The sequence below is a fragment of the Orcinus orca genome, chromosome 1, assembly GCF_937001465.1.
Source record: "Orcinus orca chromosome 1, mOrcOrc1.1, whole genome shotgun sequence".
NCBI lineage: Eukaryota > Metazoa > Chordata > Mammalia > Artiodactyla > Delphinidae > Orcinus > Orcinus orca.
In genome coordinates, this window is record NC_064559.1 from 173860760 (window position 1) to 173877518 (window position 16759).

Genomic DNA, 16759 nt, shown 5'->3' on the forward strand with positions numbered 1-16759 from the left:
AGCAAACTAATCTGTCATGGTATTTCTTTTTCTCCTGCATATTGCTCCCCTCCCTGCCCCAAATCACACTGTTACTTTACTATTAGGCAGCCTAGGGATACTCACTTCATCAACAGATTTAGAAGCATCTATTTTCTTGACTTTCCCCATTTCTTCATATAAGTCAATAATTGGCTTTGTTGACTGAAGATAGGTTTGAATTCTGCAACAGAAGCAAATATTGCGAAGTTCTAAGCATACTTCTCTCCCCTGTTTAGGACAGATCGGGGGACAATACAGAATAAAACCCAGTTGGCTCCCTCCCTTATCAGCTTTTTAAACAAGCCATTCTACATATTTAAGCATGACATTTTCTTTTTCTGGTCCAAAATGGGGCACGTGTTTAATCTGTTACTCAAGTTCCAAACTGAGACGTGGTGGCAATGTGTAAAAACTGCAAAGTACCTCTTTTCCAAGCTCTCTCTGTTGTCATCACTTCTACCACTACTCTTTCCCCTCTCAAGACATCGTTCAATACAGATCTAAAAAGAGAAATATATAAAAAGTTATTTTTAAAAAGATATGAATTTGCCAGTCTTTTAAACCTGAAAAGAGAAGAAAGTTCGAAGAGATTACCAACAAAACCCTGCATTAAACCCAATGTGTTTAATTCATTAATCAACATGCAAAGTTGAAACATGTGGTTCAATTTATATAAACTAGGTTAAATAAGTACAGAGCATAATAAGAATTCATTCATGACTCAGTTTTTCCTGTGTATTTTTTTTCAAACCGCAATAAAGAGATGATCTCTATGTGTATGGTTCCATCTATTATTAACTTATTAGGTATGAATTACATGCGTCAAACTTTGTTCCATTTTTGCTTACTTTTTGATAATTCCATAAATATCCAAGTATTTAAGAGTTAACATATTTGCATTTGAATAAAGCATCTCTTGTTAATCGTGAATAAACATTCCTTAGTTATAAAGCTGTGGTAACATTCTAAAATTAACTCTGAAGAATAAGTGAAAACATATTTTTGGGGGTTGGAAAAAGAGAGTTACATTTTAAAACAACTCAAAGGCTGCAGCAAGTCTCTCCACCACAGGCACATTTGCAATTCAACCTAAGAATAGTCAACTTCCTTCAAGGCAGTACTGCTGATTCTTATTCTTTCAGGCCGTTGGCATTAATTTAATAAAGTTTATATTACAGCTGTCATACAGAGTCAGGCCTTTTAATTAAATGATTCCGGGAAAAAAAAAAAAGATACCGAGAAATTCATTTAGTTATTCAAAAGTATGTCTGGGTATGTTATTAGAAGTACCAGAAAGAAAAAGACTGCTTTCCTGCTTTTTTTCATTTCACTCTTAGAAGACAAATCAGGCTATCATACATGTTTCTTTAAAGTAGAAAGTTTTCCCAACTTCCCAGAAATGTGTGTTTCTTTTCCAGTAAACGACATCCTAAGGCAAGATACTCTCTGATAATAGTGCCTACTCAAGAAGTAACAATGCAGCTTCATTACCTAACATGGTATGAGTCAATTCTTAACGCAAAACACAAATTCTTGTTATTTTGAAAATAAAGCAAGTTTTAGGCCCACAATATTGCTGATGCCAAATAGCTTAAGACAGTGCTGTTCTGTGCATCCAACTTACCAATTCAAAAAATACTGCTGTCAATATAAAATGTAAATATAAGTGAAACAAATCACTTTCTTTTTCTCTAATAGTTGACCATCAGCTGTTTAAAGCCCATATAGGCAGATAAAGATTTTCATTACCTCATTGTTACAGTCAAAAAACAAAACGAAAGATACATCAGCCTTCCCATCCATGGTCTTGTTCCAACCTTGAAGGTTGTCTTGATTTCTTGGAAACCCATCAATCAAGAATTTATTCTTCTGAGCATTGGCCGCCATCGTCTGATCCATTTCCTAATGAAAAAGGGAAGATTTAAGTTCAACACTACATTAATGCAATTTCTTAAGCAGAGTGGTAGCTATATGGGTGTGTTTTATTATTATTCTTTAAATCATAAGCATGGAGGGTGCATAGGAAAAAAAAGACTTAAAGGAAATAACATGTTTGCCTCAAACTGGTAGAGTTATGGTTATGTATCCCCCATTTTATACACATACACACACAATTTTTTTCTGTAGTTTTAAAATTTTCTACAGTTAAGCATATATTATTTTCACGAAGTTATAAACAGCAAAAAGAGAAAAATAAGCATTAACCAGTATCTTTGCTCCAGTCAATAGACACCCTTATCTTGCCTTCCCTTTCCTCGTCCCAGGTCATTTTGCTATGGTAGGAAGTATGCTGCTTCTATAGGTACTCAGATTCTCTGCAATAATTCAAGTCCAACTGCAAAAAGCTTTGGATATATAAAGAGATTGCTAGCATTAATTATTAGTGTAGGAGTCAATACTCTTTTTTTTTTTTTAAACTGAAGCTAATGTAAACCTAAATGCCACTGGCCACACCAAAACACAGGTAGCAAAGGAAACAATACATTCAGAAAGACAGCAAGAATTGCACATTTCACCATCCTCTTCCAAAGTCTGAATTTAGGTAGAATGTGGAAATATGTGACTGGGAGATGCAGATCTCGAATCTCCAAATCCTTACCACTATCAATCACCATGAGGTAAGCACAGATGCATGCCTTCAACAAACTCCAGAGGAGCCTCTACTCTAAAGCAAACCGACATCCAGTTCCCTCAGTGCTCAAACTTTCCTGGTTCCTCAAGAAGAACAATGGCTGTCAGGACCCCTAATTCCTTTATCTGAGGGTTGGCTTTAACCCAGCATCTAGCTTCTCCAATATCCACAAAATTTCAGAATGCTTTTGGACTCCTGCTATAGCATTTCTATCACAATTATGGTAGTAGAAGATATCTGAAGGGGTACATCAATATTCTACTCACTCAACATACACTCATTCAAGGCCTACCATCAGGGAACATGAAGAGCAAGGTCATGGCCCCTGGCGGGCTCACAGTCCAGTGCGTAACAAATATGTGTAAGTAAATGTGCTAAGTTCTATACTGAGGTATGCAAGGATGCTGTGATAAAACGAAGAAGCAAGCACAAACTACCTGGGAAACTGCCAGGAAGAGCTTTACCAAAGAGGTGGCAGAGGAGCTGAATTCTGAATAATGAAATGGCAGGCAGACAGGGATCAAGGTACTCCAGATGGTGTCAACTGGATGTTAAAGGCTCAGAAATGAAGAAGCGTAACAGCTTTGATGAATCTGAAATAAGCTGGTAGAGGTGAACCTTAGGATGCGTGTAGAGAGTGGAAGGAGAAATGACTAGAAAGTAGGTAGGGCCAAAATTAATGAAGAACTTGTTATACCACACTAAGGATTTGGTTTTTATTCTGCAAGCAATACAGGATCACTGAGAAATTTTAAGTAGTAGAAGAACATGCTCCCATCACCTTTAGAAAAAAAAATCACTGACTGTACCATGAAGGATGGATTAGAAGGGGACAAAGATGGATTAAAGGCAAAAGACTAATGATAAGGCTCTAGTGATGGTCCAAATAAGAAAAAAAGAGGATCTTGGGACTTCCCTGGTGGTGCAGTGGTTAAGGATCCACCTGCCAATGCAGGGGACACGGGTTCGATCCCCAGTCCAGGAAGATCTCACATACCGCGGAGCAACTAAGCCCATGCACTGCAACTACTGAGCCTGCGAGCCACAACTACTGAAGCCTGCATGCCTAGAGCCCGTGCTCCACAACAAGGGCACGGGCTTGCAATGGGAAGCCCGCACACCACAACGAAGAGCAGCCCCTGCTCGACACAACTAGAGAAAGCCCGCTCACAGCAACGAGGAGTCAACGCAGCCAAAATATAAATAAGTAAAAAATGAAAAATATATTTCAGTGATTGATCTCCCAACATAATGTCTGCATTCTTCCCAATATTATTTAAAAAAAAAAAAGACAAAAAGAGGGTCTGAACTAAGATGATAGTACTAATAGAGGAGAAAAAAACTATCAATAAATGAGGATAAAGAGAAAGATAATTGAAAGGATCTTCTCATTGAGTAGATTTGGGAAATTGAGGAAGAGGTGGAAAATATAGGATGGCTCCCAGATTTCTGGCTTGGGCAGCTCGGTAGATGGTAGAACCATTAACCAGGATAGGAAATAAAGGGTGATCACATTTTAGATGATACAGTCAGACTCGGACATGTTGATTTTGAGATACTTGTGAGACATTCAGATGGATGCCTAACAGTTAGTTAGAAATATAGGTCTGGGGAATTCCCTGGCAGTCCAGTGGTTAGGACTCTGTGCTTCCACTGCTGGTGGTGCAGGTTCGATCCTTGGTCAGGGAACCAAGATCCTCCAAGAGGCGGAGTGCAGCCAAAAAAAAAAAGAAATATAGGTCTGGAGTTCAGAAAAAGAGATTTGTGCTAGAGTTATAGATAGATTCTGGGATCGTTAGCACAGTGTAAACCTTGGACATGGCTAACAACATCCAGCAAGAAATGTATAAAATAAGAGGAGGACCAAGGATGAAACCCCGAGAAGCATCATGGTTTAAGAAACTTGCAGAAGAAGAGTTATCAAAGGAGATTTAAGAAACAGCAGTCACTGAAGGAGGAAGAGAATCAAGAGAAATGGTGTCACAGAGAACAAAGGAGGAACGAGTTTCAAAAAGACAGGAAGTTAAAGGCTACAAGAAAAAGGACTGAAAATATCCCCTAGATTTGATAGAGATCACTGGTAACATCAGCAAGAATAGTTTCAATGAAGATGGAAATAGAGTCTTAGTGCAAAGAGCTGAAGAGTAGAAAATGAAAAAGTAAAAAATGTAGACTATTCTTTCACAATTAAGCATAAAAGTGGAGAAAGGGCATTAAATCCAGAGAACAAGGAGAGAGGATTTAGTTACTCTGAATGGAAGCATTCCAATCTCTGAAACAAGAGTTAACAATGTGTGTGAATGAGCCACTCTTCAAGTTTCTCTGGTTCCAATCAGAAGCTCATGTATCTCTTTTCCATTGAGCTTCAACTATTTCTTGCTGTGCCCACTCTTCCATTTCTCCTTCACGTTTCTTGTATGTGAAAATATCTATTAATGACTATAATCTTGAGAATCTATAGTGGAGAGTTTTCATGTAAATGCAAGGTATCTGTTTTTAGATGGGACCTATTTTAGTTTGATAGCTGTTAGTCTCAGCATTTCACACTGAAGATGGTAATGCATGCACCAGAAAAGGAAACATCAAGACTGAGAGAATGGCAACAATGGGAGGGTCATGGGAGGGCGAGAGGGAGGGAAAGAAAGAGGGAGGGAAAGAAAGAGGGAGGGAAAGAAAGAGGGAGGGAGGGACAAAGTCTGGAAGAAAACGGAAATGGGAAAGGAGGAAAAAGAAATAGAAATGGAAGGAGGATGGATTGTCTGCACGCTGGGAAGGGTCAAGTGTACACATATGAATGTTCAGTTGTAGCTGATCCTAGACCAAGGTAGAGAATGTTTCCTACTGTCCAATTTCTTCCCAGGTGAAGTGGAATTTCCAGTTCTGCCATTCTCAAACACCATGACCACCCTCCACAATCAAGAAATTCAATACTCTGATTTTTTTCATTACTCAAAGGGAAGGCAGATTTAATTTCTCAGTTCCTTGGTGGTTTTAACTGGTTGGCATTCACACTCCTTACCCTCCTCAACAAACTGATGGTTATCTCAACTGGCACAATCTTTCCATCTTTAATGTACTTTTCAATGAGTTCACCATACTGTGAATCTGGGTTCTTCCTTTCATCACGAAGAAGCTCTCCTGCAGAAAGGTGTGTGTAGCCATATTTCTGAAAGAACAAACACATAGGAAAAAGATCAAAATACATTCAACCCAGGGTTAGGACTACTGTTTGTTTACCTTCATGGTAACTTTTATATTCTAATTTTTCTATAATAAACAAGCTTTGCTTATATAATAAATAAATAATAAAGAAAAATTGAAGAGAGATTTCATACAATCCAGTTTGCTTAAAAAATATCCTTAACCTATGTAGCATATGGTAGCTATAATGTTCACAAATCATGCAATCAACTCGAAACTTATTTAACCATTCAAGGCATTAACAGCTCATCATATTCCTTCACAAACACAAAGTTTAAATGTTATTAATAATGTTCAAAGAAATGTCTAACAAAAATCTATATAATTCAAGGCAAAACCCCCCAAAATCTTACCACAGTTGGCTGTACTCACCTTCTATAAGATCCTCCCTTCCTTAAACTCAACACATCTAAATTGAACTCATCAGCACTTACACAAACCCCATTCTTCTGTCTTGTTCCCTTTCTCAGTAAACAGTACAAGTCCTACCCCTCCATGAAATTAGCTTTCCTGACCACTCTGGAGAGTGCACACATAATCAAATAGTGTCTTAGGATATCACTGCCTCTCCATCTAAACCAGTATCTTCTTTACCACTCTCAAAAGTCCATTTCCCACCTCTCTAGTTGTGACTAGAGAGGTCTCATCTGTAAAATGGGAATATAGATACCTATTTTATAATTCAGTGGTGATGATTAAATGAGATAATGTATTTATATAAAATGCCTACCAAAGAGCCTGACAGGCAGCAGGAGATAAAAGCCATCAATTACCTCCTTGCCATCATGAAGATACTTATCTTAAATAACCTGAAAGCATTTTTATATTATATATACACACCATTTTTATATTATTACATACACACGTGTGTGTGCATGTGTGTATATATATGTATTCACTTTAAAGGTTTTTGGGTTTTTTAAAAAATAAATTTATTTATTTATTTTTGGCTGTGTTGAGTCTTCATGGCTGTGCGCGGGCTTTCTCTAGTTGTGACGAGTGGGGGCTACTCTTTGTTGCAGTGTGTGGGCTTCTCACTGCAGTGGCTTCTCTCTGCTGCAGAGCATGGGCCCCAGAGCGCACAGGCTTAAGTAGTTGTGGCACGCAGGCTCAGTAGTTGTGGCTCATGGGCTCTAGAGCACAGGCTCAGCAGTTGTGGTGCATGGGCTTAGTTGCTCCGCAGCATGTGGGATCTTCCTGGATCAGGGCTCGAACTCGTGTCCCCTGCGTTGGCAGGCGGATTCTTGACCACTGTGCCACCAGGGAAGTCCGGCTTTAAAAGTTTTGACAGAGAGACCAATCAAAGGACTTAAGTGAGATAAAAGATATGAATACACTGTGAAAGGTCAGGAGTATAGTAGTATTACAATTGTGATAGTCATTATTAAGGATTTACAAATGATGTATTAGGTCAGGGTATAGGATAATAGTTGAACTAAGTCACATAAGATGCTATAGTGTTATTCTGCCATTTCCCCGTGGTTGGAATGAGAAAACAATACAGATCTAAGAGACAATTATGAATACTGAAAAGCTTCTTCCTCCACATGAACTAGCATGTTCCCTTTTATTAAATCAAAAGAACTGTAAAATCTATTTTCATAATAATAATTTCCATAATAATAAAATAGATTATTTTTACTCTCAAATATCAGAATACTGAGATCTATATTCAATGTTCAATTACAGCAATTATCTAGTCCCAAATTTTTACGATTCCCTAAATGGGTTTTTATCTCATTCATAGTAAGTGTACCATAAATATTTGATAACTTAAATTTTATCTTTAATTTCAATGTTAAGATTTGAGGCAGCCCACACTCCCACCCCTCCTTCCAGAATAGAATGTTTCAATTGCACATTTTACAAAACTTAACTCTCTCAATTACTGAGGCTACAGTGAGTTTTCTCTCTTTTTTTTTTTTAAGATTGCAGAAGCCATTCTTTACTCCTTTTCTATCTCTAAAAATTGCTGGCTAAACTTGTTATTGTTTATTACTAAAGTGAGCCAACAATAAGGTAGTCAGCAAAGAAAAACAAACTAAATAGTTTATTTGCTGACTAAAATTGGATATAAAGTTTGAGGAGAATAAACAAAAACCATAGTATCACTCATGTCTCTCTTAGGCATACAATAGCTCCTTGCATGAAAAGAAATGATCAAAAGTGTATTTAGTTGTTATAACAGGCTTTTAAAAACACTCCCATCATTTACAGAAAATGGAAATAAATACAAAAGTACTTAATTATTTAAATTGTTATTTTAAAATTATTTTCACACCACACCATTTTTAAATGCCTACTTTTATCACCAAGTATAAATTTTTGAAAGACGGGTATGGATATGGAAAAGACTTTATAAAAAATGAGATGTGACCTACTTTCCCATTTACTATGTACAATTTTCAGAAAGCATTTTGCAACGGCTGTCCACAAAATTTTACAGCAGCTTCATTTTCCACTGCTTACTCTGGCTCCTGCTTGGAAGTCTATGCTTGCTGGATGCTCTCATCTGGTCTAGAGATTATAGCATATGGTAATATTGAATAAATGCAGAGACAAACAGTGCTAAACAATGGCAAACGCTCAGTGAAACACCAACAATACAGATTGCTCTGTACAGATTGCCTTGGCTGTATGAACAACATATACATTTAGAAACCCAACTAGTAATTTAGAAATTAGTACACACACTGTTTGTTTCCTGACATTGAAGAGCTCAAATCTGCAAGCTTACATTACATTACAATGGGTTTTGGCATATCACTTTTTTAAAAGAAAGACTAGTTGTAAATTGTAGAAGTGTACAAATGATATGTTTTTTAAAAATTACACAGAAAACAACCTTATCTGCAAAGTCCAAGGAGATAAGGAATTTAAATAAATATTATCATGTCAAATCTATATATGTCTTTCTATTTCTCATCCACATTCCATTTTTTAAAATCCTCTATTTACCAGTTACTTTTTTATACTATATTTTTCTTAAGGATTTTGCTGAAGCTTTCCACTTACCACAGAGTTTCTACAGCAAAAAAGCAACTATCACTTACACACTAGTTATTATGGTATTTAATTATAGCTAGACTTTAAAGAGCATGTTTTCAAAGCATTCTGCTGTCATTAAATAGTCACTGATGCCAATTTTGAGGAAAGCAAGAATGGATATTTCCCAGGCTTAACCCAAACTTTTTCACATTCTCTGAAATTTCCTAGCAATTAAAATCTAGTGGGTCACTAATTACAGTCTTAAGACCAACATTTAAACCACAGCAAATTATAAACACTATAAACTATAATAGCTACAATTACAAGCCACTATTCAGCTAAAAATAGTAGTTTTCTAGTGACAAATGTATAAATTCAATTCATTTAGAGTAAACGTCTAAATTTTTTTACTTTCATTTTCTCCTTTAAGAAGCTGAAAAACAACTCAATAACTTCTGTGAATTAGACACTAAGATTTGGAGGGAGGAGAAATGCACCATACTCTCAACAAGTACAGAACAGCACTCTGTTACTACAACTAAGCAAATGTTGACAATTTTACGGTATCAAATCTCAAATCATCTTGATAACTTCTCTCCCTTCTTAGCAATTCTCTTTCTTCCTTTCTAAATTTAGGTAATGTCGTTCTATGTGAATAAAAACAACAACAAAAAGAATCAAAACCAAAACAATAGCAAAAAAAAGAGTTCAAGGTACAAATGATGCGTAAATGGCATGTCCTTGGGGGCAGAGGAGAACCACATGCCAGGCACCTCCTCCTGTGAGTATGGCAATTAGAAAGTGCCATTGGACTGCTACTGAGCCTTGAGCTACATAGAGGGAACACAGCAGAGATAGCAGAAACAAATATATTTTTAAAGCAACTGAATTAAAACTATTGGTCCTTTAAATAGCTGACACATCTATGAAGCATCTAAGACTAAGTTACTTTGCATTCCCCGTAAGATTAGTGAACCTTAAAAATCTAGTTCTGATTATGTACTGTGAACAAGGCACCTTCAGCGTAACACCTGGAAATGCTATCCGGAGCCATCCAGACTCACCAGTTTGGCACTGTTGCAAACAATGTCTTTAGAGCTTACAGCATCCCAGCAACACTTCATGTAAGGCTATCATTTATTTCAAAAGGCATTTCCAACAGAACTTTTTCTGATTACTTTGAGATGTCTGATAAGCACTTTCCAGTAACATTACCTGCCAGTCTTGGAGAACTTACTTTTGACTCTAAGAACTGCTGTACAGTGCCCAGATGCTTAAAATTGGTGAACTGTTTAGGGTTCCTTCCAGTTTTACCCACAGAGGGTTAGAAAAAGGATTTTTCTTATAATCACCATTTTACAGAGGTTAGAAAGAAAGAAAGAAAGGGAGGGAGGGAAGGAGGGAGGAATGGGAGTGGATAGAGAGAGAGAAAGGGAAGGGGTAGGGAAAAGAGGAAGGAAGGAGGAAAGGAGGCATAGGAAGGAAAGAAGACAGTGGGAGAAAGGTTAAATATAATATCTGACTTAAATTGCTAGCTGATTTCCAATCTCATTTTTAGTCCGCCCTCATTGTATTTCCAAATGTGTACATCACGTTTGACCATGCCTATTTAATTACAATTCTACATATTAACTATAAACTATGAAAGTTATAAACCAAGCTAAATCTTTTCCTAGGCAAAATCTTTAGCAGACAGACTCCAAATTAACATGAAGCATATTTCTTTCTCTAATTAAAGAGTGATAGTTTAAAAGCTTATATCCTGCAAAGGAGAAAAGAGGAGGGATATAATCCATTCAACTGCAGACAATTACAGCACTATTTTATTTTCCTCAATGTTTTGCTCTTCACGTAAGAAAACCTTAATTCAGGCAATACATGGAACTTATTTTAAATCCATAAATATTTATTAAGTCTCTATAAAGTGCCAGGCAATGTGCTAATTTGGGGAAATAAATAGGTTATATTCACAAAGGATGAAATAATGACTTACATATTTACAGTGACTTGAGCCCTACTATTAATTAATAAAGTCAATTTTTCATATTTGCATTAACTTTTCCTAAGGAATTCAGTCTTTACCAGCACTGTCTGCTTGGGGAAGAGGTGATTCTTCAGAGGCAATGACAAGAAGGTAGAACAATAAATAAAACTTAAAGAAAGGGTGATTTAGAAGCCATGAAATAGACTGTTTTCTCATTTGTATAAGGCCTCAATATCCCTCTGACATTTTGCAGAAGACTTCTCAGAATATTGAGGATTTTGGCATCTGTTCTACATACCAAATGGACCCTATAGCAACTGTGAATTGGAATTTTCACACTCCAATTTCATTCCAGTTGGTCATTTCCAGTATTTTTACTTCTTTTAATTCATCTCAGCCATTCTGAATCAATCCACATTCCCTATAACAGAAAGGGATGGAAAATAGTCAAAGATGAAGATGAGGCCCAGAAGCCTCCAGGGATTCCAGGAGCTCAATAATTTGAAAATTTCCAACATTAATGGATAGGTACAGAGGTCTTGTTAATCTTAAGAAACACTCATCTCATCTTGTTAATTAAATAATCAGTTCTTTTTTTTTTTTTTTTTGCGGTATGCGGGCCTCTCACTGTTGTGGCCTCTTCCACTGTGGAGCACAGGCTCTGGACGCGCAGGCTCAGCGGCCATGGCTCACGGGCCCAGGCGCTCCGTGGCATGTGGGATCTTCCCGGACCGGGGCACGAACCCATGTCCCCTGCATTGGCAGGCGGACTCTCAACCACTGCGCTACCAGGGAAGCCCTAAATAATCAATTCTTATAGTCACTGCAGAGCCTACAAGCAACACACTCATATCACTACAACACAAACGCTGTTGCAGGTGGTCTAAGAGCCTAGAATTCACAGTTAATTCAATTCCTGTGAGAACACTCAGAGGATATACATCAAACCACTCAAATGCATCTCTAGCCTCTATTCACTTTATGAAAGAGAGGTTTCTTAAACACTAAGCAGTACAGTACCAACTGTACTTATTTTTTTTAAAAAAGGTAAGTAACATTAAAATGAGAATATCATTTACCCAGGGAATACCAAAAGTAAGAAAGTCACCCTAAGAAATATAACTACTTGGGAATACAATTTGTAAAGAGCCTCACTACAAAATAACCACAACATTTTAACAGCTTGGGTTCTCTTTAAGAACTAGAATTTATTTGGATTTACCAATCAACACTTGAGAAAAATGTGCAAAGGATACCAAACACTGAATTCAGTAATATATGCAAACATAAAATTTGAGCACTTGCAACATTATCAAACAAATGGAGAAATGCATTTAGAGAAACACAGAGGCTTCAGCAAGGATCAGAAGAACATAAGAACCGTGCATGAAGTCACATACTTAGAACACTGAACTAATAATGTGAGATAAGGGTTTTTGTTTGTTTTTTTTTGCGGTACACGGGCCTCTCACTGTTGTGGCCTCTCCCGTTGCGGAGCACAGGCTCCGGATGCGCAAGCTCAGCAGCCATGGCTCATGGGCCCAGCTGCTACGCGGCATGTGGGATTTTCCCAGACCAGGGCAGAAACCCGTGTCCCCTGCATCGGCAGGCGGACTCTCAACCACTGCGCCACCAGGGAAGCCCGAGATAAGGTTTTATAACTAAACTCTGTCACAATCCAGTGTGACTCTAGGAAATTTATTTAACCTTTTTTAGACTTCAGTTTCTTCATTTGTAAAACAGAAATCATATCTATACTACATTACACTATCAGCCACAGCCAAATATCATTATTAGCTGTTAAAACTAGGAGTGTGAAGAACATACTCCTAAAAACACGGTCTACGCTGCTAGATTCAAGACCTACTATGAGAGCACTCAGACGGGTCAGGGAGGAGTTAGACTAACTCATATAGGCTATTCCTGGAGCAAAGTCCAAGATAATCAGTGGCTAAACTACTAATTACATAGCAATAAAGGAGTGAAGTCAAAGAATAACTGTAGAACAAGGAAAATATGATACATGAAAATGCAATTCACTATGAAAATACCCTCAAACACACAGCCTCCAAAAACTGGCATCACAGTTGTATTTGAGTACATTAAAAATCTTATGAGAACAAGAATGCTTACTATCTTCTTATAAACAAACAGATCAACAGCCTTCCAACCAATTAGCAATGGCTAATTAGAAAATATACATTTTAAAAGATCCTATTCGAGTCAATTGTACCTCAATTTAAAAAATCCTATACAAAACAGTACTAAAAACTTAAATTTAGGGATAAATCTAAAACTAGTATATAAGAATTATAAGAAGAAACTAGAAACACTTAAAATCAGTATCATAAAAAGAAGGCATTCTATGTTCCTGGATAGAAACATTCGATACTGTAAATATTTAAATTTTCCACAAATTAATCTATAAATTGATGGCATCCGCAATCAAACTTCACCTGGGATTATTTATTTTTTAATGAAACTTGATGAGTTGATTCTCAAGTTTATCAGGAAGGGTAAATGTGAGAGAATGACCAAATTCAAAAATAATATTAACAACTACAAATGGGAACGTGTCCTACCAGGTGGCATAAAATATTATAAAGCTACAGTAATTAAAACAGCATGATACTGGTATAAAAATAGACAAACGGAAAAATGAAATTCAACAGAGTCCATAAACAGACCCAAGTATAAATGGGAATTCAATAAGTGACAGAGTCATCATCTAAAAATCAATGGGGAAAAGATGAACTATTTAATAAATGATACTATGCAACTGGCTACCCATCTGAAAAAAAATTAGACTCTTGCATCATATCATATGCAAAACTAAATTCCAGGTAAATTAGAGTTCTAAAACAATACAATATAAGCAAAAAACAAAACAACCCTAGGATAGTACCAGGGGAAGATAATCTTGAGATAGAGAAAGACACTCCAAAACAAGAACCAAAACAGCTAAGATTTATGTTTGACCACGTGAACAATAAAAACTTATCACAGATATAACCAAATGACAAGCAATAGCTTGGGAGAAAATATTTTCACCATACAAAGGTGATAGGGTAATATACGTTGTATACAAAGAGATCCTACTAACAAAGAAAATAGCTCAATACAAAAATGGGCAAAGAAAAAACAATTCAGAGAAAACAACAGATGCTCCACCTTACTGGTAATCATGAAAATGCAAATTAAAGCAATGTGATTTCATTTTTCACCCATCAGATTGGTTAAAATAAAGACATATCTGGCTATGGCAAGGGTGGGGGTGGGGAAGAACCAGCATCCTGACAGTTCGTGGGAGTGTAAATTGGTTCAGCCTTTTTAGAGGGCAATTTGGCAGAGTCTAACAAAATTTAAGTTTGCATACCCTTTGGCTCAGTAATTCCATTTCTAGGAGCTGTGCTACTGAAATAGTTGCACATGTGCACAAAGACATATGTAATGAATGTTTATGTCAGCATCATCTGTAAACAGAAAATCTAAATGTCCACAAATATATGAATAGTTAAATAGATTATTGTATATATTATGAATGGAGTTGAGCTATCTGCATGTTCTGATATGGAAAGCTATCCAAGATACACTGTTAAGCAAAAAAATAACAATAGACAACGTTTGTGTGCGTGCATTTTTATCTGTGTATAAATACATCATAAGAGGACCAGAAAGCCACACACAAAAACGTTGGTAGGTGATTACATAAGGAGAGTAGGCTGGGACTTCCCTGGCGGCGCAGTGGTTACGAATCCGCCTGCCAATGCAGGGGACACGGGTTCCATCCCTGGTCCGGGAAGATCCCACATGCAGCAGAGCAACTAAGCCCGTGCGCCACTACAGAGCTTGTGCTGTAGAGCTCGCGATCTACAACTACTGAGCCTGTGTGCCACAACTCCTGAAACCCATGCGCCTAGAGCCCATGCTCCACAACAAGAGAAGCCACTGCAATGAGAAGCCTGCGCACCGCAACGAAGAGTAGCCCCTGCTCACCGCAACTAGAGAAAGCCCGTGCGCAGCAATGAAGACCCAAAGCAACCAAAAAAAAAAAAGAGTAGGCTAAGGTTAAGGAGAACTTTCACCTTACATACTTCTGAATTGTTTCAATCTCAATGTACATGTATATAAACTTACTAAAATTTTAATTTAAAAAAAGCATATATTCTATCCACACATCTCTAAATGGCAAATATCACAAAGACTGGTTTTTTTAAATTTTAATTTAATTTATTTATTTTTTATATAGCATCACAAAGTAAGATTGTTGATTTAAGTGTTTTATTAATATCAAATCCTAAGAGAACAGCAAAATGAACTGCCTCACATTAGGAATAAAAATCCCTACATAAAAAACATTGTCTAAGGGCTTCCCTGATGGCGCAGTGGTTAAGAAGCTGCCTGCCAATGCAGGGGACACGGGTTCGAGCCCTGGTCCAGGAAGATCCCACATGCCGCGGAGCAACTAAGCCCGTGTGCCACAATTACGGAGCCTGCGCTCTAGAGCCCGTGAGCCACAACTACTGAGCCTGCGATCCACAACTACTGAAGCCTGCGTGCCTAGAACCCGTGCTCTGCAACAAGAGAAGCCACCGCAATGAGAAGCCTGCACACCACAACAAAGAGTAGCCCCCACTCACTGCAACTAGAGAAAGCCTGCGCACAGCAACGAAGACCCAACACAGCCATAAATAAATAAATAAATAAATAAAAGAATATATTCCATCAATAATGTGTGTAATGGAATGCTGTAAAAAAAAAACATTATCTAAGTTCAAGAAAAAAGAAAAACAGTACCTGTACAATCACAAACTTATTTAAAATTTAAAACTAAATCACTGTAGAGAATAGCAGCAAAAATCAAGTCAAATGTTTAGATAAAAATTTCTCTGGAAAGTGATCCATTCCTTAAACAAAGGAGAAACAAAAGTATAATATAGCAACACTGAAACACACTGCATGGGCATGAAGTCAAGAGTTATAGAAAGAGACAGAAAGCAGTCCAGTTTTATAGCCTAAAAACAGATGGAAATTTAGAGACATACTCAGTTGAGAGGATCCAAAAGGCACAGCAGCAAAAGTTTAAAAGGAAACATATTTCAGTGAAGCCTTACTCTAGACACTAGAGTTCAAAATTATAAGCAAGATGTTCTGGAAATGACACCTCCATGACAGACAATGTACCCACACTACTTCTAGTCTCCAGAATGACCCCTTGGAGCACTTTCAGAACTTTATTGTGCCAACCACTCTCAACTGACTTTTTTTTAAAAAGAGAAAATTAATCTAGCTTAGACAACAAAGAATCATCTTCATTTTTAGTCCATCAACCTGTGCTAATAGGAGAAAGTGTGAGGAAAATCAATATTTGGCTTTAAAAAATAGTATGTTTCCAAACTTTTTTGGTGTAAAATTTACCTTCATGATTACATTTTTCTCAATCTAAAATTAAAGTCAGTCTAAGAATATACATTTTTGATGGTATAACCGTCATATCCTAGCCCAGCCTGGGATTCAATGTTGACCATAGACAACTGTACCCATTTATATAATGTAGAACAGGATATAAGGGATTACTGGTTCTTGATTAGAATCTAACTTCTTCACACAAAGGAAATGTCCTAAAAAGTGGTAAGCTTATGGGAAATATTTATGGAAAGCTTTCTTTCCTGCCACGACTACACAACAGGAAGAATGCTGAAAACCATTTTGCAAAATGGACAACCTCTCCCACCTCTCTAGCCTGACTTAACTTGGACCCAATTATGCCCTGGAATCAGTCAAGGAAGTATCAAGAATCTGTTGCTCCCACTCTTCCTTTCCATCTACCACTATCTCCTCTCTCTTCCACCCTCAACTCTCAGTCCCAGGCACAATACACTTACCAGTTATACCTCTTTTACAGTTCTGGCCTCACTTTATCAATCTTTTAA

General features: G+C 37.2%; 1 protein-coding gene across 2 annotated transcripts in view; it reads right to left on the reverse strand.

Annotated features, from left to right (window-relative positions):
- The window catches only part of CMPK1 (cytidine/uridine monophosphate kinase 1), a 33367-nt gene that overhangs the window by 1994 nt on the left and 14614 nt on the right, over positions 1–16759 (reverse strand). Inside the window, exons 2-5 of one of the 2 annotated variants that reach the window (XM_004273895.4) lie at positions 5673–5819; positions 1771–1923; positions 445–521; positions 106–202 (exon numbers count right to left, since the gene is read on the reverse strand). In XM_004273895.4, coding sequence (XP_004273943.1) covers positions 106–202; positions 445–521; positions 1771–1923; positions 5673–5819 — 474 coding nt within the window. Of the gene's footprint in view, positions 1–105; positions 250–444; positions 522–1770; positions 1924–5672; positions 5820–16759 lie in introns of those variants that run through there. The other variant, XM_033435563.2, reaches the window with a different exon arrangement.